General features: G+C 58.3%; 1 protein-coding gene across 7 annotated transcripts in view; it reads left to right on the forward strand.

The window, feature by feature from the left end:
* Positions 1-27,633, forward strand: part of STIM1 (stromal interaction molecule 1) — a 59,233-nt gene that overhangs the window by 8,658 nt on the left and 22,942 nt on the right. For all 7 annotated transcript variants that reach the window (XM_040090726.2, XM_040090699.2, XM_040090735.2 and 4 more), the window contains exons 3-6: positions 2,154-2,265; positions 4,298-4,413; positions 10,772-10,949; positions 25,033-25,210. In XM_040090726.2, coding sequence (XP_039946660.1) covers positions 2,154-2,265; positions 4,298-4,413; positions 10,772-10,949; positions 25,033-25,210 — 584 coding nt within the window. The remainder of the gene's footprint in view (positions 1-2,153; positions 2,266-4,297; positions 4,414-10,771; positions 10,950-25,032; positions 25,211-27,633) is intronic.

A 27,633-nucleotide genomic window follows, 5' to 3' on the forward strand; every position in this document is an offset into this window, starting at 1 on the left:
GGCCATGGAAGTGACGCCAGATCAGCCCCTGGGGATGAGGAGGCAGGGCAGGGTCCTGCTCATCTTGGTGCTTGGTTCTCAGGGACTTCCTCCCAAAATAACCACGTGGATGTGGAAGTGAGAGAAGCCAGGGGCTCTGGAGGAGGCCAGGCTGGCGGTGCTGACGGCTGGCATGTGGCCTGGTGCCCCGTGGCAGGGCTCTGGTGATGTCTCCTTGCAGGGCCTGTGGCTTCTCCTGCTCCTGCCATCGCTAACATTTTGCTCGTGCCCGCAGCCACGGGTGTCCCCCATGTGTGGGACAGTGACCAGGAGCTGTAGGGAGCTCCCTGCAGCCAGGGTGGGTTGGTGGCCTCGTCTGTGCCACCCTGCAGCTGTCACAGTGCCTGTGTCCCTGGGGATGGCACCTTTTGGAGCCTCTGCTCCCTCAGCCTCATCAACTCAGTTAGCTCTGAGCTCTGTCTCTGAGCCCTCTTATCTCCACCAGATCCTTCACCCCCCTCACCTCTCCCAGATCACTCATTTCCCTGAGCTCCATCTCCCTCTCTCTGTGAACTCGCTCATCTTCCTCCCCTTCATCAGCTCAGTGGGCTCTGAGCTCCCTCATCTCTCCCAGGTCTCTCATCCCTGCTCTCCCTCATCCCTCAGCCCCTGTGGGAGGTGTTGGGTTCCCTGCAGCTTGGGAAGATGTTTCTCATGCTCGTGGGCCCAGGCAGCGTTGATACTGCAGCAGAGCTGTGCAGCCCTGCCGTGGGCAGGCACAGAGATAAATTAAAGTGTAACAAATCCTCCTCTGTCCAATAAAAGCATCTGCTGTGTCCCAGGCCAGGTTGGACACTGGGGCTCGGAGCAGCCTGGGACAGTGGAAGGTGTCCCTGCCACGGCAGTGGTGGTGCTGGGTGAACTTTAAGGTCCCTCCCAATCCTAACTAATGTGGCATTCTGGGATGGTCTTTGCCTTCAGAGCATTGCTCTAAGTACAGCACAAAAAAGTGGCAAAGGCAGGAGCTTGATTTCCAAAGGTTTCCTCAGTTATGGCTCTGGAGCTGCATGACAGCTCCAAAAATAATCCACAGGTGCCCAGGGGAGGAGGTGAAGGAGCGAAGTTCACCTGGTTCACTTGGGCTGCAGCACCTGCTCCACCTCCTCCCACAGATCCTTTCTCAAGCTGCTTCCAATCTTTTTTTTCCGGCATCACTCCAAGTGTGCTTTTGTTGGTCAAAGCTCAGAGGGAATCCCAGATGGTTTAGATTGGGAGAGACCTCAAATCCCACCCAGTGCCACCCCTGCAGTGGCAGGGACACCTCCCACTGTCCCAGGCTGCTCCCAGCCCCAGTGTCCAGCCTGGCCTTGGGCACTGCCAGGGATCCAGGGGCAGCCACAGCTGCTCTGGGTGACCGGTCCATGGATCAGGAGCAGGGGGAGAGGCTTTTGGAGCTTGCATCAGAATTCCAGGGCTTTGGGCATGTGATGAGGATGAACATTCCCTGTTGGGGTTTGGAGGCAGCAGGATCACCTCGCTGATGGAAATCCGAGTGATCCCAGCTGGCCCCTGCCAGCGCTTTGGGCGCTGGCCCTACCAGGGTGCCAGGGCTGAGCTGGTGCTGTGGCAGGAGGTGGAGCCTCTGCTGCTCCTCTATCTGATGGGCTCGTTGCATGTTTTAATTTTGGGAGCTGGGAGCACGGGGGCAAACCAACCCTGAGAGAGGTGTGTTGTCACAGGGAAAGCTCCTGGCAGCTCTTCCCACGCCATGTGTGGTCTGTGGGGGCTCAGGTGCAGCAGAACCTCAGCAGTTCCTGGGGTCTGGGCAAAGATGGACCCATGAGGGGGAGGCTGAGGTCCTGCAGGACTGTGGAGTGCCCCAGTGCCAGAGGGCAGGGCTGGATGGGAGCTTGGGAATCAGGAATTGTTCCCTGGCAGGGTGCTGAGGCCCTGGCACAGGGTGCCCAGAGCAGCTGTGGCTGCCCCTGGATCCCTGGCAGTGCCCAAGGCCGGGTTGGACACTGGGGCTTGGGAGCAGCCTGGGACAGTGGGAGGTGTCCCTGCCACTGCAGGGGTGGGAATGGGTGGGCTCTGAGGTCCCTCCCCACCCAGAGTGTGCCTCGCTGATGTTCCATGTACCCACACCGAGCTGTGGCCTGTTTTGCTCTCCTCAGTGTACAACTGGACGGTGGATGAGGTGGTTCAGTGGCTCATTTCCTACGTGGAGCTGCCCCAGTACGAGGAGACCTTCAGGAAACTGCAGCTGAGCGGCCACGCCATGCCCAGGTCAGTGCCATGTCGGTGCCATGTCAGTGTCAGTGCCATGTCAGTGTCAGTGCCATGTCAGTGTCAGTGCCGTGCCCAGGTCAGTGCCATGTCAGTGCCATGTCAGTGTCAGTGCCATGTCAATGCCATGTCAATGTCAGTGCCATGTCAGTGTCAGTGCCATGTCAATGTCAGTGCCGTGCCCATGTCAGTGCCATGTCAGGGTCAGTGCCATGCCCATGTCAGTGCCGTGCCCAGGTCAGTGCCATGTCAGTGTCAGTGCCATGCCCAGGTCAGTGCCATGGCAATGTCAGTGCCATGCCCAGGTCAGTGCCATGTCAGTGTCATGTCAGTGTCAGTGCCATGCCCAGGTCAGTGCCATGTCAGTGTCATGTCAGTGTCAGTGCCATGCCCATGTCAGTGCCATGCCCAGGTCAGTGCCATGTCAGTGTCAGTGCCATGCCCGTGTCAGTGCCATGCCCGTGTCAGTGCCATATCAGTGTCAGTGCAGTGCCCAGGTCAGTGCCATGCCCATGTCAGTGCTATGTCAGTGTCAGTGCTGTGCCCAGGTCAGTGCCATGTCAATGTCAGTGCCATGGCAATGTCAGTGCCATGCCTGGGTCAGTGCCATGTCAATGTCAGTGCCATGGCAATGTCAGTGCCATGCCTGGGTCAGTGCCATGTCAATGTCAGTGCCATGCCCATGTCAGTGCCATGCCCGTGTCAGTGCCATGCCCGTGTCAGTGCCATGCCAGTGTCAGTGCCATGTCAATGTCAGTGCCATGCCCATGTCAGTGCCATGTCAATGTCAGTGCCATGCCCATGTCAGTGCCATGTCAATGTCAGCGTCAGTGCCATGTCAATGTCAGTGCTATGCCAGTGTCAGTGCCATGCCCAGGTCAGTGCCATGCCCATGTCAGTGCCATGTCAATGTCAGTGTCAGTGCCATGCCCAGGTCAGTGCCATGGCAATGTCAGTGCCATGTCAATGTCAGTGCCATGCCCATGTCAGTGCCGTGTCAATGTCAGTGCCATGCCCGTGTCAGTGCCATGCCAGTGTCAATGCCATGTCAGTGTCAGTGCCATGCCCGTGTCAGTGCCATGCCAATGTCAGTGCCATGCCCGTGTCAGTGCCATGCCCAGGTCAGTGCCCACAGTGTCCCCATGGGATGTGTGCAGGGAAAGAGCCAGGGCCATGCAGGAGTCAGGAACCAGGCCTGGCAGCTCCTCTCGTCACCTGAAGTTCCTTGGCCTGTGCCCTGCCCAGCCTGATTCCTGTTCTGCTCCAGTTGTGAGTGACAAGAGGGGAAATTTGGGACAGATCTAGGGAGGGAATTGTTCCCTGGCAGGGTGCTGAGGCCCTGGCACAGGGTGCCCAGAGCAGCTGTGGCTGCCCCTGGATCCCTGGCAGTGCGCAAGGCCAGGTTGGACACTGGGGCTGGGAGCAGCCTGGGACAGTGGGAGGTGTCCCTGCCATGGCAGGGGTGGCACTGGGTGGGATCTCAGGTCCCTCCCAACCGTTCTATGATTCCATGTTGAAAAACACTGGCTGGGAGTCAGCCTAAACTTGTAACAGGTTGGAAAAACCTCGGTGCAGCTTTTTTTGATAAAGGTTCCTGTTGCTGAGGAAGGGTCTTTTCATCTGGCTGAGCAGGAGGGATTAGCTGGGGATAAAATGAGGATGTTTTTGAGGCAGCACAGTGTGTGTCACATTCCTTCCAAGGGGGAACTGTGGTTTATGGTCTGTGACACAGGATGTAAAGGCAATGGAGATTAGGTTAAAAAATAGTTCTTAGTGTTTGGTAGGACACCAAAAGATGGGTTTTGATGGGAAATCAGTCCCTCACGCGGTCAGGTCAATGAGTTCGACCTGGCCCTGGTTTTCCCCACTCTCTCCCATTCCTAGAAATGCTGCTTCCAAGTGTCCTGGAGACACCCTGGTTCAGAGCCCCCAAGAGTGAGGGCTCTGTCCTGGTGGCAGGGAGCTCCCAGGCCCTGGTGTGTTTCTGCGCTGCTGGATGTGCTCACAGCTCGTTTTTCCCCGTGTTGTGCAGGCTGGCAGTGAACAACGCCACCATGATGGGCACGGTGCTCAAAATGACGGACCGCAGCCACCGGCAGAAGCTGCAGCTCAAGGCTCTGGACACGGTGCTCTTCGGGCCCCCTCTGTGTGAGTACCCAGGCTGCCAGGGGCCAGGGCAACGGGCACAGCAGCGATGGCACAGCTGCAGCCGCTCTTCGAGCGGTGTGGGGCTTTCATTGATGTTGAGACGCGTGGGGAACAGCTTCATGAGTACCAGAGAGCTCGGCCCCACCATTACCCTTTGAGATCTTACATGTGCCTGGTATTTATTGTACAATCTGCTTCGTACGTATTTCTTCTTCAGCCTTGCTCTCGTGGCTGTGTGTGGTCATTAACTCCACGTGCTCAGTTCGCTCTGGTGGGGGTCTTTGAGGGTCTTTAGAAGATGAAGGAAACGGAGTCTTCCTCAGCAAACGTTTTACTTGGATTTTTTTGTGTGGGTGCTTTGGCTTTTTTTGGCACTTTTTTAAGGCAAGAAGTTATTTTCTGCTGGTTAAGAGTCAGTGGTTTTTCTTTATCTCTGTTTTTAGTTTTGTTATTTCGTTGTGTTTAGTTTAGTCTTTCTTCTTATCACTGAGGGGTCTCAGATGCTTGTGCTGCTTTAAAGTACGTAAAGGGTAACAGACACAGCGCTTGATAGTCACTAAATGCTTTTTAAAATGTAGTTTAAAGTACGTTCTAAAGCACTATTTCAAGTACATTCTAAAACACAGTGTATGCTCTTAAGTTTAAAGATTAGCTAGAATTTTGAAACTTTTGTCTCCTGGGGATATGGAGAGAGTTGGGAGCACTGGGAGACATCTTAAAACGTGATTTATTGCCTCAGTCTCATGAAGGCTGAGAACGCCTTCACCTCATGCACCAGAAGTTGGTGCTCACAACACCACAGGTTACGGGGGTTTTTAAAGGTTTATTAGCCAATAATCTGCTGCCACCCAGATTGTTTTAACTTTCACACCCGTGGCCAATTAAACTGTATCACCCGTCCTGCTGCAGTGTGGGCTTTCTTACCCAATCCTATAGTGACACACAAAACTTGCTTGCACCTTGAAACTTTTTACTATTTCTGTTAACTACTTCTATATCCAAACTTTAAAACTTGCCACTACCTAGCTTAATATGATTCTGTGTAAACTACACATCCACACTCTTGCTTGTGGTCTCTACCTTTGGAAGCCTTTTCCAAGGTCTCAGGTCGGACCCTGTGCTCAGTTCTGTGTTTGGGCCTGCGTGCAAGAGAATCCTCTGTGCCTTGATTTCCCACACCAGGGTTGGGAAAGAGCCCCAAGGCCGCCAGATCCTTGGACAGGAGGATCTGTGTCTGCTCAGCTTGGCACCAGAGCCAGGCCTGGGCGACCCAAACTGCCCGGCGCAGCCTCACGCAGGGAACTCTTCCCAGCACCTTCCCCTGGAGCAGGAACAGGCTGGTGCTGGATTTCTGGGAGCAGCTCTGTGGCCTGGAGGCATCCTGGGCTGGCATTCCCGTCTGGAGGGCTGCTCCCTGAGGTGCAGCTGGGATCTCCCGCTGTGCTGCTGGCATCTCCTGGGTGCACAGGGTAAAACCTGCTGCCCTTCTGTGGTGCTGGTGGTGAGGGCAGCGATGCTGCCACGTCCTGGAGCTCTGTCATCCTGTCCTGGAGCTCTGTCATCCTGTCCTGGAGCTCTGTCATCCTGTCCTGGGCTTTCCTGGGGCTGCACTGCCGTGTCCTGAGGCGCTGCTGGTGACTCAGGCTGTGAATTCCCCACCTCTGGAGGAGGGAAGGAGCAGCAGGCTGCATGGGAAGGAGTTTAGGATGGCTGGTGTGAGGCCCTGGGCTCCTTTGATGCTTTATCAGGATCTCAGGCTCTCTGATGTGTATCTCCACGCTCCAGGTGCTCCCTTTGCATCCCTTTGTTCCCCTCTGTCTCCTGTCTGCTCCCTGTTAAAGGTGCTTTTGTCTCTCTCCTTGTCTGGCACGGCTTTCTCCTGGGCTTTGGGTGCAGAGCGGTGGAATCGCCCCTTCCCTGCTGCCCATCCTAGGGGATCACCACGGGAGTTTTGGGGTCCCAGTGCTCGTGGCTGGGGCCTGTCTGGCCTCTCCCACTCCAGCAGCCCCAGGCCCTTCTCCCCAGGGCTGCTCTCCAGCCATTCCCAGCCAGTCCTGGGCAAACCTCCTGCCCAGTGTGAACCACAGTGTGGGGCTTGGCAGAGCCACAGGAAGGAAATCACCAGCCTGGCTTGTACAATCAGCCGGTTCTGCTCACAGTTATCAAAAAGCCGCTTTTTTTCTGCGGCACAGTTTGGTCTTTAGCCATTGCCTATGTTAAGCACGAAGCTTTTTGGTGAGTGGTGGCCTGGCCAGGGCTGCTGGAGCCGTCCTGGGTGAGCTCCTCCGACAGCGGCTCCAGCCCAGCCGCTCCTGCGCTGGGGGCGGAATTTTTGCAGCGTTGTTGGGAGCTGTGTAAATGGCCAAGTGAATGGCTTGTCCTGGCCGGGAATGAATGTGTTCCTCGTGCTGGAGCTGTTCCGTTGTGCCCTGCAGCTCCCTGGCTCTGCCAGGGTCACGGAGATCCAAGTGTGCAGGGAGCCGCGGCGCCCGGGCTGCTCACGCACCTCCCCTCCCGTGCCCGGGAGCTTTCCAGGCCGGGCTGCACGGGCCCTGGAGCAGCCTGGGCTGCTGGAGGGGGTCCCTGCTGGCAGCAGGAGGTGAGATGGGACGAGCTTGAAGGTCCCTCCCGGCCCAAACCGTTCCATGGTTCTATGGCTGTATATACAGGGCATGTGAGAAGAGGAAAGACATTTTGAATCTGTAGCTGAAGGAGAGATTTATCCCTTTTCAGAAGGTAAAATTTCCTGGTTTCTGGTCATCTGAATGGCTTTGTGTGCAGTCATGGGGAGAGGTTGCTTAAACCAATTCCTTCAGGAATGGATTGCAAAACACCTTTCAGGAGCCAGCAGCAACTGGCAGCTTTGGGAAGTGCTCAGTGACCTTTGAAGCTGCAGAAGCTGCTTTACAGCTCCTTTCCCATGGCCGGGGGGGTGGCTGTGGAGGGGAGCTGGGCTCTGGGGTCTCTGAGCTGCTGGCAGTGGGATGTGGTGCACGGGTAGAGTTTCCAGGGTTTGTCTCCTCTTTTGAAGCTGTGTTCGCCACAGGTGTAAAAGCGTTCAATAAAAGCAGCCTCGACTGGAGGCCCAGTCCTCCTGCAGGCTCCTAAATGCAGACACCCTGCTGTCTGTGGGGATCACAGCAGGTGGATGCAGTGCTGTTCCTCCTCCTGCTGGGTGAAGCTCTTCCCAGCCCAGAGCTCCAGGGGTGCATGTCTGCCCCGTGGCAGAGGTTTCAGCCAGTTTCCATAGGCAGTTTCCATGTAAATCTGCAGGTTCCTGCTGTCCATCCAGGTCTGCTTCCTGCTGCCCGACTCCAGCCCTGCCATTTCCTACAGCAAACAGGTCTGACCACTTCAGCTGTGTAATTAATCCAAGTGCAAGGGAGCGTGGTACAGTTATAATCTAAGCAAGGTGAGGTGATTCCTTCTTCTGTGTCTGTCCCTTCAGGGTCCCGTTCCTGTGGTGCAGGAATTTATCTGGCACAAAACAGCAGAACTTCAGGTGAAAACATGGAATTCCACACTGCTTTGGGTTGGAGGGACCCGAAATCCCACCCAGTGCCTCCCCTGCCAGGGCAGGGACACCTCCCACTGTCCCAGGCTGCTCCAAGCCCCAGTGTCCAACCTGGCCTTGGGCACTGCCAGGGATCCAGGGGCAGCCACAGCTGCTCTGGGCACCCTGTGCCAGGGCCTCAGCACCCTGCCAGGGAACAATTCCTGATTCCCAATCTCCCATCCAGCCCTGCCCTCTGGCACTGGGAGCCATTCCCTGTGTCCTGTCCCTCTGTCCCTTGTCCCCAGTCCCTCTGCAGCTCTCCTGGAGCCCCTTTAGGTGCTCTGAGCTCTCCCTGCAGCAGCTCCTGGCTCCTCTCTCCAGCAGCTCCAGTTCCTCCTGCTGTTGGTGTCCCAGGGCTGGAGCTCTGCAGGTGCAGCTTTGCTGCTTTTGAACTTGGGAGAGAACTTTCTGTAATTTCAGCTCTTTCCCTGCTGTTCCTCTGCCCTGGGCCAGACCTAGGGCACGGCTGGAGCCTCAGATTGCTCCTGTGCAGTTTATTGTGATTGAAATCCCTCTGGATTTGTCCCTGTCCCGCAGCACTGCGGGCACAGCCTGTTCTGCACCCGTGTGGCCGTGGCTGCTCCCAGCACCTGGCAGACCTGAGCACACCTTAACACCTGCAAAGGCTGCAGGAAAAGCCACGTGCACCACGGAAAACATACTTCTCTACCCTTCTCATTTCCTTTTTTTGGGGAAGGAGGGAGAACAGGCACAGTTCTATCACAGACTGATTGTTCTGCTCAGCTGCAGGACTTGATGTCCTGCTGGGTTGGCAGCTCTGCCTGGGCTTTGTGTTTGGAAGAAGGTGAAATGATTCAACAATGGGGGAAGGTCTGGAACTGCAGGAGGGTTGTTTGGGATTAGATACCAGAAAAAAAACATCTACAGTGAAGGTGAGAAAATGGAGATGCTCCCAGGGCAGGCGCCCCTCTGCTTTGGGCTGCCCGGCCAAGGGGGAATGGCTCCCAGTGCCAGAGGGCAGGGCTGGATGGGAGCTTGGGAATCAGGAATTGTTCCCTGGCAGGGTGCTGAGGCCCTGGCACAGGGTGCCCAGAGCAGCTGTGGCTGCCCCTGGATCCCTGGCAGTGCCCAAGGCCAGGTTGGGCCCTGGGGCTGGGAGCAGCCTGGGACAGTGGGAGGTGTCCCTGCCATGGCAGGGGTGGCACTGGGTGGGATTTCAGGTCCCTCCAACCCAAACCATCCTGGGATTCCATGCTCATGCATTTACATCCAGGCTGAGTTTCCCTTAGAGTTCGCTCATGCACGTGTCTCTGGCCAGTCCTGGTGCAGAGGAAGGATGTGTGCACGTGCTGCTGTGCTGGAGCCGAGCATGGCTGGCACAGGGGCAGGAGAGGGATCAGCTTGGGGTGGGGCTGGCAGGGATTGCTCCAGGCAGCTCCCAGACCTGCTGAGCTCTGTGGGCAGGGAATGGCTCCAGCGGGGGCAGCAGGGCAGAACAGAGCCGTGGTGGCTGTGCGAGGGTGGGACACAAAGCACCTGCACACGTGGGCCCCGCTGCTCTCCAGGTGGGAGCTGAAAGGATTCAGGCTGAGGGAAATGCAGGCACTTGCCAGGATCTGCTCCCTCGGAAGAGGATGTTGTGATAATCCATCCGGAGGGGGCGCGGGGCCAGCGCTCACCTTGTTTAATTCGGAGCGCTGCATTTACTCCGGGTGTTTGCAGGGAGTGATGGATGGCGTGTGGTGGGGGAGGTGATGCTTGGGGGGCTCCTGGGCCTTGGGGAGGGCTCCTGTCCCTCTCCCTGCACAGGGAGAGTCTCTGCATCGTGGGCAGGGGAGCAGCAGCACTGTTCCCCACGTGTCCATCTGGTGTGGGGCTGCTGGGCAGCCCTGGAGCCGGGTCAGGCCCTGCTGTGCTCTGCCCGTGTGACAGATGTGGTTTAGCCGTGATCAGAGAAGAGCTTGGCTCGGCAGGGGCTCCAGCTCCTGTCTAATCCACCCCTGCCATGGCAGGGACACCTCCCACTGTCCCAGGCTGCTCCAAGCCCCAGTGTCCAACCCGGCCTGGGATCCAGGGGCAGCCACAGCTGCTCTGGGCACCCTGTGCCTGGGCCTGCCACTCTCAGTGTAGATATTGTTTCCCTGGATCTGGTGTAAATTGCCTGTTTAGTTCAAAACCAGTGGATACCGATCATTAAGTCCCAGCTCACTGGACTGAGCTGCTCTTTCATTTGTGCCTTTTCCAGCACACACTTGGTTGAGTTAAAGGAAAAAATTCTACTTGACTCATCTTTTTGGGCTTTGTTTAGCACTTAAACCCCTACTTAATTACTTTCATCCTCTCACATGCATCAACACCTTTTTTTTTGAATTAACTGTTGAAAAAGGGAGTTTCCACACTGAGTTGTGATTCTGATGGAAAGTTTGGCAACTTGACAGTTGGACACTTGAGCTGCCCCAGCTCTGATCTCAGCTGTGTTTTTCCAAGTAATTATTTTGTTCTTAGTTACCTGCGCTGCCCTGTGAGATCACTGCCATTCTGGAGGGGTTCCTCTCTGCAGTTTCTCCTGTACCACTTATTGCCAGACAAATTGGAGCTGGAAGATTTGGAATTTCATCTTTTTTTGTCGTCGTTTTATTTTCCAAATTGAATAAACGTTACCGAGCTTCTGGTTTTACCCTCAAACATCGACACAGCTCCACATTTCCCTCGGTGAATCCTGTGCCACAGTTGCTTGTCAGACTCCCCTGAGTTCTCCTGTCCCACTGGAGTGCAGGCCAAGGCCTTTGGAGTTCATCACCGTGATCCTTTGACTCCAGCAGTGTCTGTGGTCTTTTGCAGTGACTCGTCACAACCACCTCAAGGACTTCATGCTGGTGGTGTCCATTGTCATCGGCGTGGGCGGCTGCTGGTTCGCCTACATCCAGAACCGCTACTCCAAGGAGCACATGAAGAAGATGATGAAGGACCTGGAGGGTCTCCACAGGGCTGAGCAGTCTCTCCATGACCTACAGGAGAGGTAGGTTCCCACTGTCCATCCAGCTGGAGCACTCGGTTCTTCCTCCGTGGTCCTTATTCCTCTGGATTTCAGGATTTCATGTTTTTAGCTGTTGTGGTGCCTCACACCGGAGTCAGCCGCTTCCTCAGGGACCTGGCAAAGCTGCCAGCGGCCTCTGGAGCTGGGATGGGAGCCTGGCTCCTCCTGCAGGGACTCCTGGACCAGGCTGTGTGCAAAGGTCTGTGTGTTCTGTCACAGTCACAGAACCAGGGAATGCTTTGGGTTCAAAGGGACCTCAGAGCTTGTCTGGTCCCACCTCCTGCCGTGCAGTCCAGCTCACGAGGAATTTGTCATCCAAGGTTGTTTCACCTTTGGCTTTTGATGGGGAAAAAGCGTGTTGGAACAGTGGGAACGGAGGATTAACACATCCCCTCTGGAATTCTTGGAGCTGTGTGGGGAAGCAATGCCTGAATCAAAGGGTGTTGCTTGGAAAGTGAAAAAATACATCATTTTTCACTATTAAATAGGACTACCTGGGCTGTTGGCATATGGATGAAATCCTGCAGCCTCAGGAATGGGTCCCTACCGCCAGGAATCACTGCAATGGTTCCAGTAAAGCTCCTGATGGGAGAATGTGCTCCAAGAGACCCTCTGGACATAGGGATCTTCTGGGGCAGGGAAGAGCCTTCAGCCCTGGTGATGACAAACCCATGGGGTGCTCTGGCAATGGAATATTTTAATGGCAGATTCGGGAAATAACAGAGGAGGATAGTCTGGGGCTGGCATGATTTTCTGTGAGGTTTCAGTGGAGTTTGGGAGGATAAAGCTTGACTGGGCTGCCCTGTGAGCTGACAGCTACATTTGCAGTGACTTCTTCGAACGTGGAGTTTGATCCCAGGTGCTGGCCCTGGCCAGTCACGGGGCGTGGTGAGTGCCCTGTGCCAGCACCAGGATCCTGAAGATGTCAGGCTGCCCTGGAGACGTGCAGCCTGCCAGGCTGTGGGCATCTGTGCAGTGCATCCCTGTAGAAATTGCTTCCTCTTGCTGCTGAGGACTCCAGGACGGTGTAGATGAATGTAGACGAGAGATCTCTGAAGTTAGGTTTTAGAAGATGAGGTTTATTGTAAGGGATGTGAGGCCTTGCTCTGAGCTGCCAGGCTGCAGCTCGTGGCAAGGCCTAGGAAGGTGGGGGAAGGGAGAAATAGGGAGAGGAAATTCCAAGAGAGGAAAGTCCTCAGGGAAGGGTGCAAGCAAAGAGAGAGCAAAAAGCAAAGAGCAAAGAGGCCGAGCCACCTTCGCAGCCCCCTGATAAGGGGTCTCAAGGTGGGCTGGAACAGACTAGGGCCAATGGGGTTACAGATACCTGATACTTCAGGGGAGGGTCACAGGTGTGGGATGAACCATACATTGAGGGGTGAGACAGAACATTCCATTTGACCTCTGGGTCTGGCTGCAGGTAACCTTCAGATGGTCACATAACTGTTTTCCCAGACATCCAGTATCTAATACATCTCAAACATCAAAACTTACTTTCAATTCTATCTCACTTACGGGTTTCTCATTCTCAGAATATAGGCAATCATATTTATAGGGTTTTTTGGCTTCCTCCTCCCCAACACATCCCCAGGTCTGCAGCCCCATCTCTTGCCTGCGAGCCCATTACAGCCTCCAGGGGTTCATCCTGTCCCTGATTGTTGCTGGAAGGGCTCCACAGTGAGAAGGGAACGGGTGTCCGTGGGGAGAACGCGCCCCTGGGGCAGCTCCCAGCTGATGGAGCCACACTGGGCCCATTCCCCTGGCACAAAGTCCACTCCCCTCTGTGGCTCCAATCCACAGCTGGTTCCACACAGCCTCCTGGAGTTTCATCTTACAGCTTGGAAATACTCCCAAAGAAAGTCTGATCTGTTTTTTTCTGCATCTGGAAGGAGACAGGAATCCCTTCTCCGTGTCCATCCCTGGAGCAGCAGTGTCCTGGGCAGGAGGGCTGGGCTGGGTGTCACCTCCGAGCTCCAAACTGGGGATGTGCCTGCGGGGAGTGACCTTGGGCCCTGCTGCCGAGGGCAGAACCACGTAAACAAGTGGATGTTCCTGGGAAGTTCAACTAATGCTCTAAAGGCCCTCAGGAAGAAACACAAAACCGCTGCTGCTGGGCACAGCCCTAAGCCTGAGCAGCTCGGGGGGGCTCGTCCTCCACAGAGGGCATGGAGCAGGAGCTCAGGGACTGGGAGGTGAATGGGGGACCTTGGGAGGCCTCTTGAAGGGAAATAATTCCTTCATTTCCTCATCCTTGCCCAGCAGGGCTCAGCTGGGGTCTTCAGCTGCCACAGGAGCAGCAAAAACTGGACAGCCCCAGTGCTCCCGGACTTGTGGAGAAGTTGAGCTGAGTTCTGCTCAGAAATTCTTTCCCAAAGATTGAAGGGTTCTGCTGTGCTGGCTGGGTGAAGCTCGGTGCTGAGCAGACCTCCGGAAGGCACGGGATGCCTCTCCAGTGCCACTGCTGCTGGAATTTGCTGAGCAGCTCAGACACACTCCTGAGCAGTTGGGAACATTCATACCAAAACCCCAGTCTTTATTCACCTTCTTTGAGAACATCCTGCAGCAGTGACACTTTGCAGTCCATTAAGTGACTCATCAAGATCATCAAGTCTTGGCACATCCTGGTGAAGCCTGAAAGGAGTGGGCAGGTCTGTTTTGGAGATGTATGGATTGTAGGGAGGAGCTGATTCTGTGGAAGCTTCCGGACTGTGAGCCCCTGGGTTGCCCAGAGCAGCTGTGGCTGCCCTGGATCCCTGGAAGTGTCCAAGGCCAGCTTGGATGGGGTCTGGAGGACCATGGGCCAGTGGAAGGTGTCCCTGCCATGGCAGGGGTGGTTTCACCCGCTGATTCCTGGGGGTGGTTTCTTCTGACCTGCAGGAGCCGGTGCCTGGGGCGCTGCCCCGGGCCGGGAGCAGCAGCCGGCCCCCGGCCTTGTGGAAGCGCTCGAGGCTCTGGTGGTGCCGCTCGTGCAGCGGGTGCAGGTGCCTGTGCATGGCCCTGTCCTTGCGCGCTGGCCCTGCCCCGCTCAGCCTCCCGGCCCCGGCAAAGGCGCCGAGGCTGCGCTCGGGGCCCCTGGCTGCCATCGCTAAAGGCGGTGAGGAGCCCCGGTGCCCGGGCAGAGCCCCGAGGGATGGCCCCGGTGCCCGGGCAGAGCCCCGAGGGACGGCCCCGGTGCCCGGGCAGGGCCCCGAGGGACGGCCCCGGTGCCCGGGCAGAGCCCCGAGGGACGGCCCCGGTGCCCGGGCAGGGCCCCGAGGGACGGCCCCGGTGCCCGGGCAGAGCCCCGAGGGACGGCCCCGGTGCCTGGGCAGAGCCCCGGGGGACGGCCCCGGTGCCCGGGCAGAGCCCCAAGGGACGGCCCCGGTGCCCGGGCAGAGCCCCGAGGGACGGCCCCGGTGCCCGGCCTCCCACGGCTCGTGGAGCCGCTGCCCACGAGTCCCTGGCACGTCCGTGCGGCCAATTGCTCGTGCCCTGGACAGCGCAGGCTGCAAACCCAGGGCTCTGCCCTGTGGGGCTGGGGCTGCCGTGTGGGAGCGCGGCCAAAGCCCCTCAGGGCTCTGGGCACAGCCGGGGCCACGAGGCCACAAGTGCGGGCGCTGCTCCGTGCCGGTTCCTGCCTGCTCCGCTCTTGTCGGGGTGCCGGGGGTGGCCCTTTGTGACACGGGCGCTTGGTGTGGGGATCCCTTGGTGATGTGGGACGTGGTGGTGGCCAGAGAGCCTTGTGACATCAGGGAGCCCCGCCCTGGAGCCTGAGGGTATCTAAGGGGCGCAGAGCCCGGGGTGCTCAGTCCCAGGAGAGCCGCTTGCTGAGGAGGAAGCAGCTCCCTGCATCTGTGTGCGCTAGAGAAAGACAGAAATTATTGAGACGATGAACACGGAGAAAGGGAAGCCCAACTCCCAGCCCACCCATGGGCAACTTCTGAGCCTGCAGAGGAGGCAAAGGGAGAGTGATGAGGCAGGAAGGCGAGGCCAGTGGATGGAGAGGGCCAGGACCTTTGCCCTGCCAAGGGAGCCATCTCCATCCCACGCCTCCTCCTCGTCCTCCTGCTCCTCAGGGATGCCCATCAAGCTGAAGCCAATCCTGCTTGAACTGCCAAAGGTGGGACCCGAAGGTTTTAAACAACGCAAGGTCCCAGAGATGAAGCTCAGGCAGCCGCAGGGCAGCCGGAGCCCGACCCTGTCCCTCCTTGGGGACAGGCTGCCACCGCTGCCATCGCCGCCACTGCTGCCATCACCGCTACTGCTGCCACCGCTGCCATCGCCGCCACTGCAGCCATCACCGCCACCGCTGCCATCACCGCTACTGCTGCCACCGCTGCCATCGCCGCCACTGCTGCCATCGCCACCACTTCTGCCATCACCGCCACTGCTGCCATCACCGCCACCGCTGCCACTGCTGCCACCGCTGTCACCACTGCCACTGCTACCACCGCTGCCATCACCGCCACTGCTGCCATCACCGCCACCGCTGCCACTGCTGCCACCGCTGTCACCACTGCCACCGCTACCACCGCTGCCATCACCGCCACTGCTGCCATCACCGCCACCGCTGCCACTGCTGCCACCTCTGTCACCACTGCCCTGCCTGGTGAGTCCCAGGGACACTCAGCGCCGGGGCACAGAGCTGGGGAGCGCAGAGGAGAAGGGGCCGCAGCCCTGCAGCCCCTGTCCTTGGCAGGCACACAGCCCCGTGCCCAGGGTGTCCTTGTCCCCGCCCAGGGTGGCCCAGGAGGGCACAGGCCGTGTGTCCCCGAGCTGGCAGCTGCAGCCTGTGCCGCCCATCCCCTCGGGGGCTCGTGCTGTGGAGGGCAGCCTCAAGGATATGGCACTGGAGAAAAAGAATAACGACGAGCTGTCCCAAAGGGAAAATGGCAATGAACATGAGCTGTCTCAAGCAATGGAAGACCTGGAGCTCTTTCGAGGGGACAGCTGGAGTGACCGGGATCTGTCCCCAGTGCAAGATGAGAGCGAGCCCTTTCCAGTGGACAGCACAAGTGATGAGGAGCTGTCCCAAGTAGAGGACGCCATCGAGCTCTCTCCAGAGGACAGCCACACTGAGCCAGTGCTGCCTGGAGTGGAAGAGGCCTTAGAGGACATTGCAGTGGACAGCAACACTGAGCCAGTGGTGCCTGAAGTGGAAAAGGCCATAGAGGACATTCCAGGGGACTGCACACGTGACCAGGAGGTGCCCCCAGTAGAAGAAGACATTGAGGTCATTGCAAGGGACAGCAGAAGTGACCAGGAGCTGTCCCCAGTGGAGGAGGCCATTGTGGTCGTTTCAGTGGATGGCCGGAGTGACCAGGAGCTGTCCCCAGTAGAAGAAGACATTGAGGTCATTGCAAGGGACAGCAGAAGTGACCAGGAGCTGTCCCCCGCGCAAGAGACCATTGGGGTCGTTTCAGTGGACGGCCTGAGTGACCAGGAGCTGTCCCCAGTAGAAGAAGACATTGAGGTCATTGCAAGGGACAGCAGAAGTGACCAGGAGCTGTCCCCCGTGCAAGAGACCATTTGGGTCATTTCAGTGGACGGCCCGAGTGACCAGGAGCTGTCCCCAGCGCAAGAGACCATTGGGGTCATTTCAGAGGACCGCCCGAGTGACCAGGAGCTGTCCACAGTGGAGGAGGCCATTGGGGTCGTTTCAGTGGACAGCTCAAGTGACCAGGAGCTGTCCCCAGCGCAAGAGACCATTGGGGTCGTTTCAGTGGATGGCCTGAATGACCAGGAGCTGTCCCCAGCGCAAGAGACCATTGGGGTCATTTCAGTGGACGGCCCGAGTGACCAGGAGCTGTCCCCAGTGGAGGAGGCCAGTCGGGTCGTTTCAGTGGATGGCCCGAGTGACCAGGAGCTGTCCCCAGCGCCAGAGACCATTGGGGTCGTTTCAGTGGATGGCCCGAGTGACCAGGTGCTGTCCCCAGTAGAAGAAGACATTGAGGTCATTGCAAGGGACAGCAGAAGTGACCAGGAGCTGTCCCCAGCGCAAGAAACCATTGGGGTCATTTCAGTGGATGGCCCGAGTGACCAAGAGCTGTCTCCAGTGGAGGAGACCATTGTGGTCGTTTCAGAGGACAGCTTGAGTGATGAGGATCTGTCCCCAGTGGAGGAGGCCATTTGGGTCGTTTCAGTGGATGGCCGGAGTGACCAGGAGCTGTCCCCAGCACAAGAGACCATTGTGGTCGTTTCAGAGGACAGCTTGAGTGATGAGGATCTGTCCCCAGTGGAGGAGGCCATTGGGGTCGTTTCAGTGGATGGCCGGAGTGACCAGGAGCTGTCCCCAGCGCAAGAGACCATTGTGGTCGTTTCAGAGGACAGCTTGAGTGATGAGGATCTGTCCCCAGTGGAGGAGGCCATTGGGGTCGTTTCAGTGGACGGCCCGCATGACCAGGAGCTGTCCCCAGCGCAAGAGACCATTGTGGTCGTTTCAGTGGATGGCCCGAGTGACCAGGAGCTGTCCCCAGCGCCAGAGACCATTGGGGTCATTTCAGTGGACGGCCCGAGTGACCAGGAGCTGTCCCCAGCGCAAGAAACCATTGGGGTCATTTCAGTGGACGGCCTGAGTGACCAGGAGCTGTCCCCAGTGGAGGAGGCCAGTGGGGTCGTTTCAGTGGACGGCCCGAGTGACCAGGAGCTGTCCCCAGCGCAAGAGACCATTGGGGTCGTTTCAGTGGACGGCCCGAGTGACCAGGAGCTGTCCCCAGCGCAAGAGACCATTGGGGTCGTTTCTGTGGACAGCTTGAGTGATGAGGATCTGTCCCCAGTGGAGGAGGCCATTGTGGTCACATCAGAGGACAGAAAAAGTGATGAGAAAATGTCCCCAGTGCAGGAGGCCATGGAGGTGGTTGCACAGGACAGCAGAAGTGAGCAGGAGCTGTCCCCAGTGGCAGAGGACGTCATGATCATTTCAGGGAACAGCCTGACTGATAAGGAGCTGTCTAAAGTGGAAGAGACCATTGGGGTCGTTTCAGAGGACGGCTCGAGTGACCAGGAGCTGTCCCCAGCGCAAGAGACCATTGGGGTCGTTTCAGTGGATGGCCCGAGTGACCAGGAGCTGTCCCCAGCGCAAGAGACCATTGGGGTCATTTCAGTGGACGGCCCGAGTGACCTGGAGCTGTCCCCAGTAGAAGAAGACATTGATGTCATTGCAAGGGACAGTAGAAGTGACCAGGAGCTGTCCCCAGTGGAGGAGGCCATTGTGGTCATTTCAGTGGACGGCCCGAGTGACCAGGAGCTGTCCCCAGCGCCAGAGACCATTGGGGTCATTTCAGTGGACGGCCCGAGTGACCAGGAGCTGTCCCCAGTGGAGGAGGCCATTTGGGTCGTTTCAGTGTATGGCCCGAGTGACCAGGAGCTGTCCCCAGCGCAAGAGACCATTGGGGTCGTTTCAGTGGATGGCCCGAGTGACCAGGAGCTGTCCCCAGCGCAAGAGACCATTGGGGTCGTTTCAGAGGACAGCTTGAGTGATGAGGATCTGTCCCCAGTGGAGGAGGCCATTGTGGTCACATCCGAGGACAGAAAAAGTGATGAGAAAATGTCCCCAGTGCAGGAGGCCATGGCGGTGGTTGCACAGGACAGCAGAAGTGAGCAGGAGCTGTCCCCAGTGGCAGAGGACGTCATGATCATTTCAGGGAACAGCCTGACTGATAAGGAGCTGTCTAAAGTGGAAGAGGCCATCGAGGTCGGTTCAGAGGACAGCACGAGTGACCAGGAGCTGTTCCCACTGGAAGATGACAATCAGCTCTCCCGAGGGGACAAGAGTCACAAGGAGCTGTCTCCAGGTGAAGGGAAGCATGAAAAAGAGCTGTCCCAAGGGGAGAGTGACAGTGACAAAGAGCTGTCCCAAGGGGGTAACAATGAGGGTGAGAAGCTTTCCCCAGAAGACATCCAACATGACCCAGAGCTGTGCTTTGGGGAAGACTGTGATGTTGAAGAGATGTCCCCATGGGAAGATGACAATGAACAGCTCTCCCATTGGGAGGAACACAAGGATGAAAAGGTCTCCCAGTGGGAAGAAGATGAGGAGGAAGAGGTCTCCCAGCAGGAAGACCAGGAGGAGGAAGAGGTCTCCCGTTGTGAAGAACAGAAGGAGGAAGAGGTCTCCCAGTGTGAAGAACAGGAGGAGGAAGAGGTTTCTCATTGTGAAGAACAGGAGGAGGAAGAGGTCTCCCAGTGTGAAGAACAGGAGGAGGAAGAGGTCTCCCAGCGTGAAGAACAGGAGGAGGAAGAGGTCTCCCATTGTGAAGAACACAAGGAGGAAGAGGTCTCCCAGCAGGAAGAACAGGAGGAGGAAGAGGTCTCCCAGCAGGAAGAACAGGAGGAGGAAGAGCTCTCCTGTTGTGAAGAACACGAAGAGGAAGAGGTCTCCCCTTGTGAAGAACACGAGGAGGAAGATCTCTCCCATTGTGAAGAACAGGAGGAGGAAGAGGTCTCCCAGTGTGAAGAACACGAGGATGAAGAGCTCTCCCATTGGGAAGATGATGACACAGAGCTGATAAGGAGGGCTCTGCTCGGTGGCATCGACAGAGATTCAAGCTTGTCGCCTGAACTGCCAGAACTACAGGAAGTGTCAAGGCATCAGAAGGTGCTGGAATGGCTGGAAGCCTATTTCCCCAACAGTTATGGTGCTGAGGAAGAGGAGCAAGCCGTCCAACACCAAAGACTGTCCCCTGTGGAATGGTGCAGTGATGAGGTGGAGGACCAATGGCAAGAGATGTTGGACACCATGTCATCCCTTTCCAGTGATGATGACGAAGTGCTTTCCAAAGGGAAGCACTGTGGAGCTCAGGAGGTGTTCCAAGGGGAAGCTGGCATCCAGGACAACGTCTGGAATAAACCCTTGGGCTTGGTGGACGATGAGGAGCCCATGGAGGGACCCAGCTGTTCCAGGCGTGTGGGCACAGAGGAGACAGCAGAGTCAGCCCGTGCCCTGCCCAGCACCTCTCCTGCTCTGTGGAGTCCCACGGTCACCGGGCTGGCAGCTGCCACCCCGACCGGAGCTTCTGAGGAGGAGGAGCCTCCCGAGCCTCTCGCTCCTCAGGACAAAAAGGCAGCAGCTCCTTCTGTCCTCAGTGAGGAGAGGACATCACTGGGGACGCAGAGCCCGCCGGCTGTCCTGTTCCATAGTCCGGCCAGCAGCCAGGCTCAGCTGTGCGTGAGCGACGACGTGAGCAGTGGGACCCTGAGCAAGGCTCTGCTGCGCATCCGGGCGCTGAGGCAGCAGCAGGAGGAATGGGACGCCCTGGACCAAGGGACTGCTGCAGAAAGGGAAGCAGCAGCTGGAGCCAAAGGGGAAGGGAGCCCGTTCTCTGCCCCGCACGGCCCCCCCAGCCCCGGGCCTGCCCGGCTGGCAGCCCTGGTCCTCCGCAGGCAGCTGGCTGCCCCCAGGAAACGTCCCTCCTTCCTCAGGCGGGCGCTGCGGGCGCTGCGGGGGCTGTTCCGGGTCTCCTGTGTGAGGCCACGGCCGGAGGAGTAAAAGGGCACCGACAGCGGGGATTGCTCCCAGAGCCTCCCTCCCCGCAGGAGTGCGGCTCATGGGGCTGCCAACACCAACGGGAGCTGGGCACAAACGGGAAGAGGAAGATGAGGAATGTGAAAACAAAGGCAACGAAGAAGAAGATGATGAAGACAAAGAAGAAGAAGAAAGTATACATTATAAATGCATAGAAGTAGAATAGTACTAAGAAGAAGAATTTTAAAACTCCATAGAAGTAGAAGAAGAAGAATTTAAAAATGTAGATGTAGAATAGTAATAGGAATAGGAATTTGAATTAAAAAATGCGTAGAAGAAGATTAATAAGAATTTGAATTTTTAAATACATTGAAGAAAAGAAAGAGTAGTATGTAGGAGGAATATAGGAGAATAGTTAAGGATGCATGAATGTAGAAGAGATGTAATGAATAAACAAAACTACCAAATAATTTGTATTTATTACATATTGTATATTTCCATTACAGTCTATGACGTAAAAGCATGAATATACAAGACGTTGTAATTACGAGATACTGTTCTCAAGAGATTACCAAAGAGGGGCGGAACATTGAACTTGGGGGCACGGTGAAGGGGTCCTTGTGGTCGTTTTTAGCCGAGCGGGGCAGGGCCAGCGCGCAAGGACGGGGCCATGCACAGGCACCGGCACCCGCTGCACGAGCGGCACCGCCAGAGCCTCGAGCGCTTCCACAAGGCCGGGGGCCGGCTGCTGCTCCCGGCCCGGGGCAGCGCCCCAGGCACCGGCTCCCGCGGCTCTCCGCTGGCCTCTGCGGCGCCACGGGCACAGAGCCCGGGCCCGGGGCTCGGTGGCTGCTGCCAGCGGGGCGCTGCCGAGGGCTCCCCGCCCGCCGGGGCCGGGCCCGGGCGCTGAGGGAGCGGCGCCGCCATCGCTGCCGCCCTCAGGGGCTCTGAGGGGAGCGCGGCTCCCGCCAGCCCCGCTCCGCCCCTGAGGGCGGCACGAACACGGAGCACAGACACACGGCGCTCAACGCTGTGTCCGTGCCCTTCCGAATGCACCGGGACAGCGGCCCGAAGGGATGGGCTCGGCTGCGGCAGCATCGCCACACGGCTGCCCCAGCGCCAAATCCCCTGTGCAGGTACCGGGGCCGGGGCTGTGCCGTGGGACACGGAACACTCGGGCTTCCGTCTCCTCGGGAGAAAGAAACGAGTGTTTGAGGCTGTCTGGGAGAGAAAAGTACTGTCGATGGCACTCGGCTGTTTTACGTGGAGTTCAAAAGGCATAACAAACACGAGAAAGGTATAATCAAAAATAAGTGTGGCTCCAAAGGCATAAAGCGGTAGTTGATGCCTCTACTGAGAAAAGATTTAAGAAAAGCAAAACTACGCTACAGAAAAGTTAAACAGTTTTGTCCTTCGTTGTTCTTGCCTTTTTGCACTTTTAAATTTGTTTCCTGTGATCTGCTGTATTTTGGAAGCATTGAAGCAAAACTGAGGGACCTGAGGGAAAAACCCAACAGCTGGGTCCAAGGCTCCAGCAGCGATGTGCGAGTCCCGGAGGACTCCCACGCTTCGGGCGCGCACAAAAGCACCTCTCCTTTCCCAGGCTGCACGGCAGCACGCAAGGAGTGAGATCAGAGTTCCTCCTGATTTCACAGGCTTGCCGTGCATCGTTTATCCAGAACCTGCTGCCAGTCCGGTGGGTGAGAGGAGACAGATGGAGTGTGGTTCTGGATAATCTGTTCTCTCGCCAATTTTCCCACTCCTGGCACAGCTTGGAAGTGCCAAGCTGCGGGTGGGAGCACAGCTGATGTCCCCCAGGCCTCTCCTCTGGGCAGGAGCCCCTCAGGGCAGCTCCACCTTGAACAATTCCTTCTCCCATTGCAGGAGTCTCCTTTGGTGTGGAAAAGAAAGAAAGAAAGAAAGGGGAATTGGTGCCTTCCCCTCTCTCAGGGCTGCAGAAGTGCTCAAACTTCCCTCCTGCTGCTCCCTCACAGAGGATCGCTGGCCTAGGGACTCCTGCTGTTGGATATTGGGCAAGGGAGGAGGGAGACACTTGGTTGTCCCTGGGGACAGAAGAAATGGGTGAACATCCAGCCCCAAACACTCCTGTGGGGTTTGTCATCCTTCAGTGATTCTTATTTGGTTTTGGAAAGCAGAGAGGAGGAGGAGAGGGCCCAAGAAAGGAGCAATTCTTCTGGGTCCCCTGGCAGGAGGGTGCAGCCGGGGGTGGGTGAGGCTCTGCTGCCCAGGAACCGAGACAGCACAAGGGGAAACGGCCTCAAGCTGGGCCAGGGGAGGCTCCGGTGGGACACCAGCAGCAATTTCCTCATGGAAAGGGTGCTCAGGCCCTGGGAAGAGCTGCCCGGGGAGCTTTGGAGCGCCCATCCCTGGAGGTGTCCAAGGGACACCTGGATGTGGCACTCAGTGATCCGGGCAGGGTGACAAGGTGGGCATCGGGCACAACGTGGCCTCCAGGGGCTGCCAGGGCTCTTCCAACCTCAGGGATTCAGGGGTTCCGTGAAAGTTACCCCAGAAGAAAGAAAACATCACCCTGCAGATAGCCCCTGCCCTGGAGCAGCGCAGGAGCGGCCCCGAGGCTGGAGGTGCCGGCAGCGGGCTCCGGGCACGGCCGCTCAGCGCCGAGCCCTGGGGGCTGCCCGGCAGCACCGCTGCAGCCCCGGCGCTGCGCCGCCGCTGCGGTGTGCGCTGACCCGGGGCCTTCGGCCGCACGGCCCCGTGCAGCTGCTCCCACGGGGATCCGCCGGGAGCGGCACGGAGCTGCTGCCGCTGCCCCAGCCGGGGCTGCGGCGGGGGAACCCCTCCCGCCTGGCACAGCGCCGCTCGGGGCCGCAGCACCGCTGAGGAGCGCGGCCGGCCCGGCTCCCCGGCCCTGGGCAGCGGCAGAGCGGGGCTCCGGAGCCTTCGCTGCGCCGGCCGCACAGCCCTGCTGCCGAGCCCTTCCCGGCACTGCTGCCTCTGAGCCGGGCTCGCCGTGCGCCTGCAGTTTGCAGGAGAGAGCAGCGACGGCCCTGCCCTACCGTGCCCCGCCCTGCTCTGCCCTGCTCCGCCCCGCCCTGCTCTGCCCTGCCCTGCCCTGCCCTGCCCCGCCCTGCCCTGCCCTGCCCTGCCCCGCCCCACCCCGCCCCACCCTGCCCTGCCCTGCCCCGCCCTGCCCCACCCTGCCCTGCCCTGCCCTGCCCTGCCCTGCCCTGCCCCGCCCCACCCTGCCCTGCCCTGCCCCGCCCTGCCCCACCCTGCCCTGCCCTGCCCTGCCCTGCCCTGCCCTGCCCTGCCCTGCCCCGCCCCACCCCGCCCCACCCTGCCCTGCCCTGCCCCGCCCTGCCCCACCCTGCCCTGCCCTGCCCTGCCATGCCCTGCCCTGCCCCGCCCTGCCCCGCCCGGCTCTGCCCTGCCCTGCCCAGCCCTGCCCTGCCCCGCCCTGCCCTGCCGTGCCCCGCCCTGCCCCGCCCTGCCCTGCCCTGCCCTGCCTGGAACTCTCCTGCTGCTTCTGGGATCTGAGCGCTCACTGCTCACGGGGATCTCACTGCCACTGAGGGTGAAAATACTGCAGCGCCTCGGCGAGACGGGAGACGAAATATGGAGACTCTTTCCTTGTGCCTCACAAACTTTGTCAGGAAATATAGACAAATTCTTCAGCCCCCATGGCCAGACAGGAGGAGAACACATAATCAGTGCGTCACTATGTGAGTGGGGGGCACGACAGGACCCAGGGCTGTGCCAGCAGGGCGTGTGGGGTGGCCTGGTGACTGCAGGGCTGTGCCAGCCTGTGCAGGGCCCGTCCCAGCTGGTGTCAGACAGGTGTTTTCAGTTCTGCAGCAGCTCGTTGACACTGTCATCTTCCCTTTGGGACAGCTCCATCTCTCTGTTGAATTCCTTTTGGTAATTCTCTTGGCCCGTGGTGTCTTCCCCTTGGGATAGCTCTTGGTCTCTGTTGAATTCCCCTTGGGACAGCTCTTGGTCTCTCTCCTCTTGCCCTTGTGAGTGCTCCAGGTGGGTGCAGTCTCTCCTGGGACAGGTGACACTCGGATCCTCTCTGCGAGTCACTGCCCAGCTACTGCCCTGCCAACCTCACAGTCTTGCTGGGAGCCTCAGCGCAGGCCAGCTCCTGGGGGAAATCCCACTGGTCCATGGAGATCCAGGCTTTCATTGCTGCCACCGTTTCCAAGTTGCTGCCATATATTCCTACTGATTCAATTCTGTCGTGAGGAAGAATAAGAACATCCAGGAAAGATTAAGATATCTGTGTTTGCAGGAGGAGCATGGAGCCATCCTGTCTGGGTGGTCTGAGAGGCTCTGGCCGATCTTCCTCTGCTTTGCTTTATCAAAGTCTTCACTTTGGGGCAAATACCAAAAATTGAGCTTTGTTTGAGACTCGTTAGAGGAAGTCTGGATGTGCTTTGGAAAATGAAGAAAACGCATCCTGAGTATTTGATAAACAAATAAAGCTCAGACAAACTGAGCCGTTGACAATTTCCTTTCTCCCCAGGCATGGGGAGCTTTCTGGGTGCCATCCCCGTGGGCAGAGCAGAGCAGGGCTGGGTGTGGTGGGCAGCCCCGGTCCAGAGAGCCGGCGCGGCACTGGCTCTGGCTCTCTGTGCGTTGCAGGCTGCAGAAGGCGCAGGAGGAGCATCGCTCCGTGGAGGTGGAGAAGGTGCACCTGGAGAAGAAGCTGCAGGACGAGATCAGCATTGCCAAGCAGGAGGCACACAGGCTGCGGGAGCTGCGCGAGGGCACCGAGAACGAGCTCAGCCGGCAGAAGTACGCGGAGCAGGAGCTGGAGCAGGTAAGGGCTCACCTGGGCGGATGCACCTCCACAGAGACGTGGCACCGAGGGCAGCGCTGCTTCATCCCTCGGGGAAATCACGGAAACACACAACGTCTGCCTTGGGAGGGACCTCAAATCCCACCCAGTGCCACCCCTGTCGTGGCAGGGACACCTCCCACTGTCCCAGGCTGCTCCAAGCCCCAGTGTCCAACCTGGCCTTGGGCACTGCCAGGGATCCAGGGGCAGCCACAGCTGCTCTGCTCCCACCTGAGTGGGGCAGAGGGGCACAATCTCAATCCCTTCCCTGCTGCCCACTGTGGGATCAGCCCAGGACACAGGGATTTAAGGTCCAGGGCCTGTGGAGCTTCTCCCAGCAATCCCCAGCTCCCTCTCCCCAGGGCTGCTCCCAGCCCATTCTCCCCAGGCTGTGTTTGTGCAGGACCTTGCCCTTGGTCCTGGCTGAGCTCCGTGAGGCTGGCACGGTCCCAGCTCTGCGGCCTGTCCAGGTGCCTCTGGCTGCCCCATCCCCTCCCTGCAGCGTGTGACCACAGCCCCAGCTGTGTGTCACTGCCAGTGTGTGGGGCTGCCCTGGAGCCGTGTCCCTGTCACCATTTCCCAGTGCCAGTGCCAGTCCTGGCTACCAAGGGACACCAGTCCTCACTGCTCTCCGCCACCCCTGAATCCAGCGGTGTTGCTGCTTTTCTGCCTGTGCTTTCCCACTTCCCTTTGTGGAGGAAAAGCCCCAGGTCTCTTTTCCATAGTGCCCATTACACGTCCCAGTCGCTGCTGCGGTGCTGGACAGGGCAGGTGCTGGCAGGTCCTGCTCTGACAGGAGCAGAGGGGTTGGACTTGGCCTGGAGCTGCACCCTCTGGGATCTCTGACTCCCTCCCCAGCCTGTACAGTCTCTCTTTGTGTGTGTTTGTGGTTTTAGGTCAGATTTGGAAGGGGTTCAGTTACGCTTTCCATGTTTTCTCAGGGTCAGCGGGGTGTGTAAGGGCTGGGTTGGGAAAGCCTCTGAGGCCATCGAGTCCAGCCATTCCCCACCGCTGTCCATGTCCCCATTTGCCACATCCCGTTAAATCCCTCCATGGATGTGACTCCAGCATTGTCCTGGGCGCCCTGTGCCAGGGATGGACAACCCTTTCCATAAGGAAATCTCCCCAGTATCCAAACCTACAAGAAAATCCAAACCCACAATCCCAGTAGCTGTTTCCTGTCTCACCTGAGGGACAATTCTCACTTGGCTCTAAGTTACAGATCAGTTTAAACTGGAACTGGGAGCCAGACCTGCATGGGCCAGGCACATCCTTGGATATTCCAAGGCCACGTGTGTATCCTCCCAGCTGTGTCCAGTCTTTTTTGCTACCATGGAGGAGGGGAAAGAAAACGAGGCAGGAATCCAGGGCTTCCCCTGGCAAGGCAGGACCAAGTGTCCTGGGCGCCCCGGGGCAGTGCAGGCTGCAGACAGCAAATTCCCTTCCTGCCTGGGGCAGCAGCAGCCCCGAGGGTGCCTGTTTCCAGGAGTGCTCTTATCCAGCCTCCCTCTGGGGCCACCCAGCCTCTCCCCGGCGCCGCTGGGCCTCATTCCCTGCCCATCCTGACTCAGACACCGGGGCAGTGGGTGTCCTTTGGGCCCCAGGTAGGGCTGGGTGGCCTCAGGTGCCCCAGCGCTGGCACCCGGCCGGCTCCCGGCTCCGGAGAAGCCCAGCTCTCACCCCTTCCACTTCCCCCTGCATTCCCACTTGTAAGGAGCCCGGGAAGCCGGCGCTGACGTGACCTCTGTGGCTCCTCAGTCCATCAGGAGGTGAGTACTGGAGTGTCCCACCTGAGCACTGTGTGACCGTAACCCCAGCACCGTGCCAGCAGCTCGAGGACACTCGTGACATTAACCAGTCACACCCCCTGACCCACCAACTCCTCCCAGTTCAACATATTCCCTGCTCCCAGGGGATATTAACCAAGACCTCCTTCTGCACCAGTTGATTCTTCTCACCAAAGCCACGCTGGAGGGTTTGGATGGTCGTGCTGGAGTTGGGTGTATGGGGTGGAGAAGTGTCCTATTCCCAGGATCTTCATCCATCCCTCTCTCCTCACTGGGTCACCCTCCACAGACCGCGACCCCAGTGAGGCCACAGACCCAGAGAACACTGAGAGAATTGTGGAATAGAATCCCAGACTGCTTTGGGTTGGAAAATCCCTAAATTTCCTTCCATCCCACCCCTGCCATAGCAGGAACACCTCCCACTGTCCCAGGCTGCTCCAAGCCCCAGTGTCCAACCTGGCCTTGGGCACTGCCAGGGATCCAGGGGCAGCCACAGCTGCTCTGGGCACCCTGTGCCAGGGCCTCAGCACCCTGCCAGGGAACAATTCCTGATTCCCAATCTCCCATCCAGCCCTGCCCTCTGGCACTGGAGCCATTCCCTGTGTCCTGTCCCTCTGT

This window comes from Hirundo rustica, chromosome 2 (genome assembly GCF_015227805.2).
Source record: "Hirundo rustica isolate bHirRus1 chromosome 2, bHirRus1.pri.v3, whole genome shotgun sequence".
Classification (NCBI taxonomy): domain Eukaryota; kingdom Metazoa; phylum Chordata; class Aves; order Passeriformes; family Hirundinidae; genus Hirundo; species Hirundo rustica.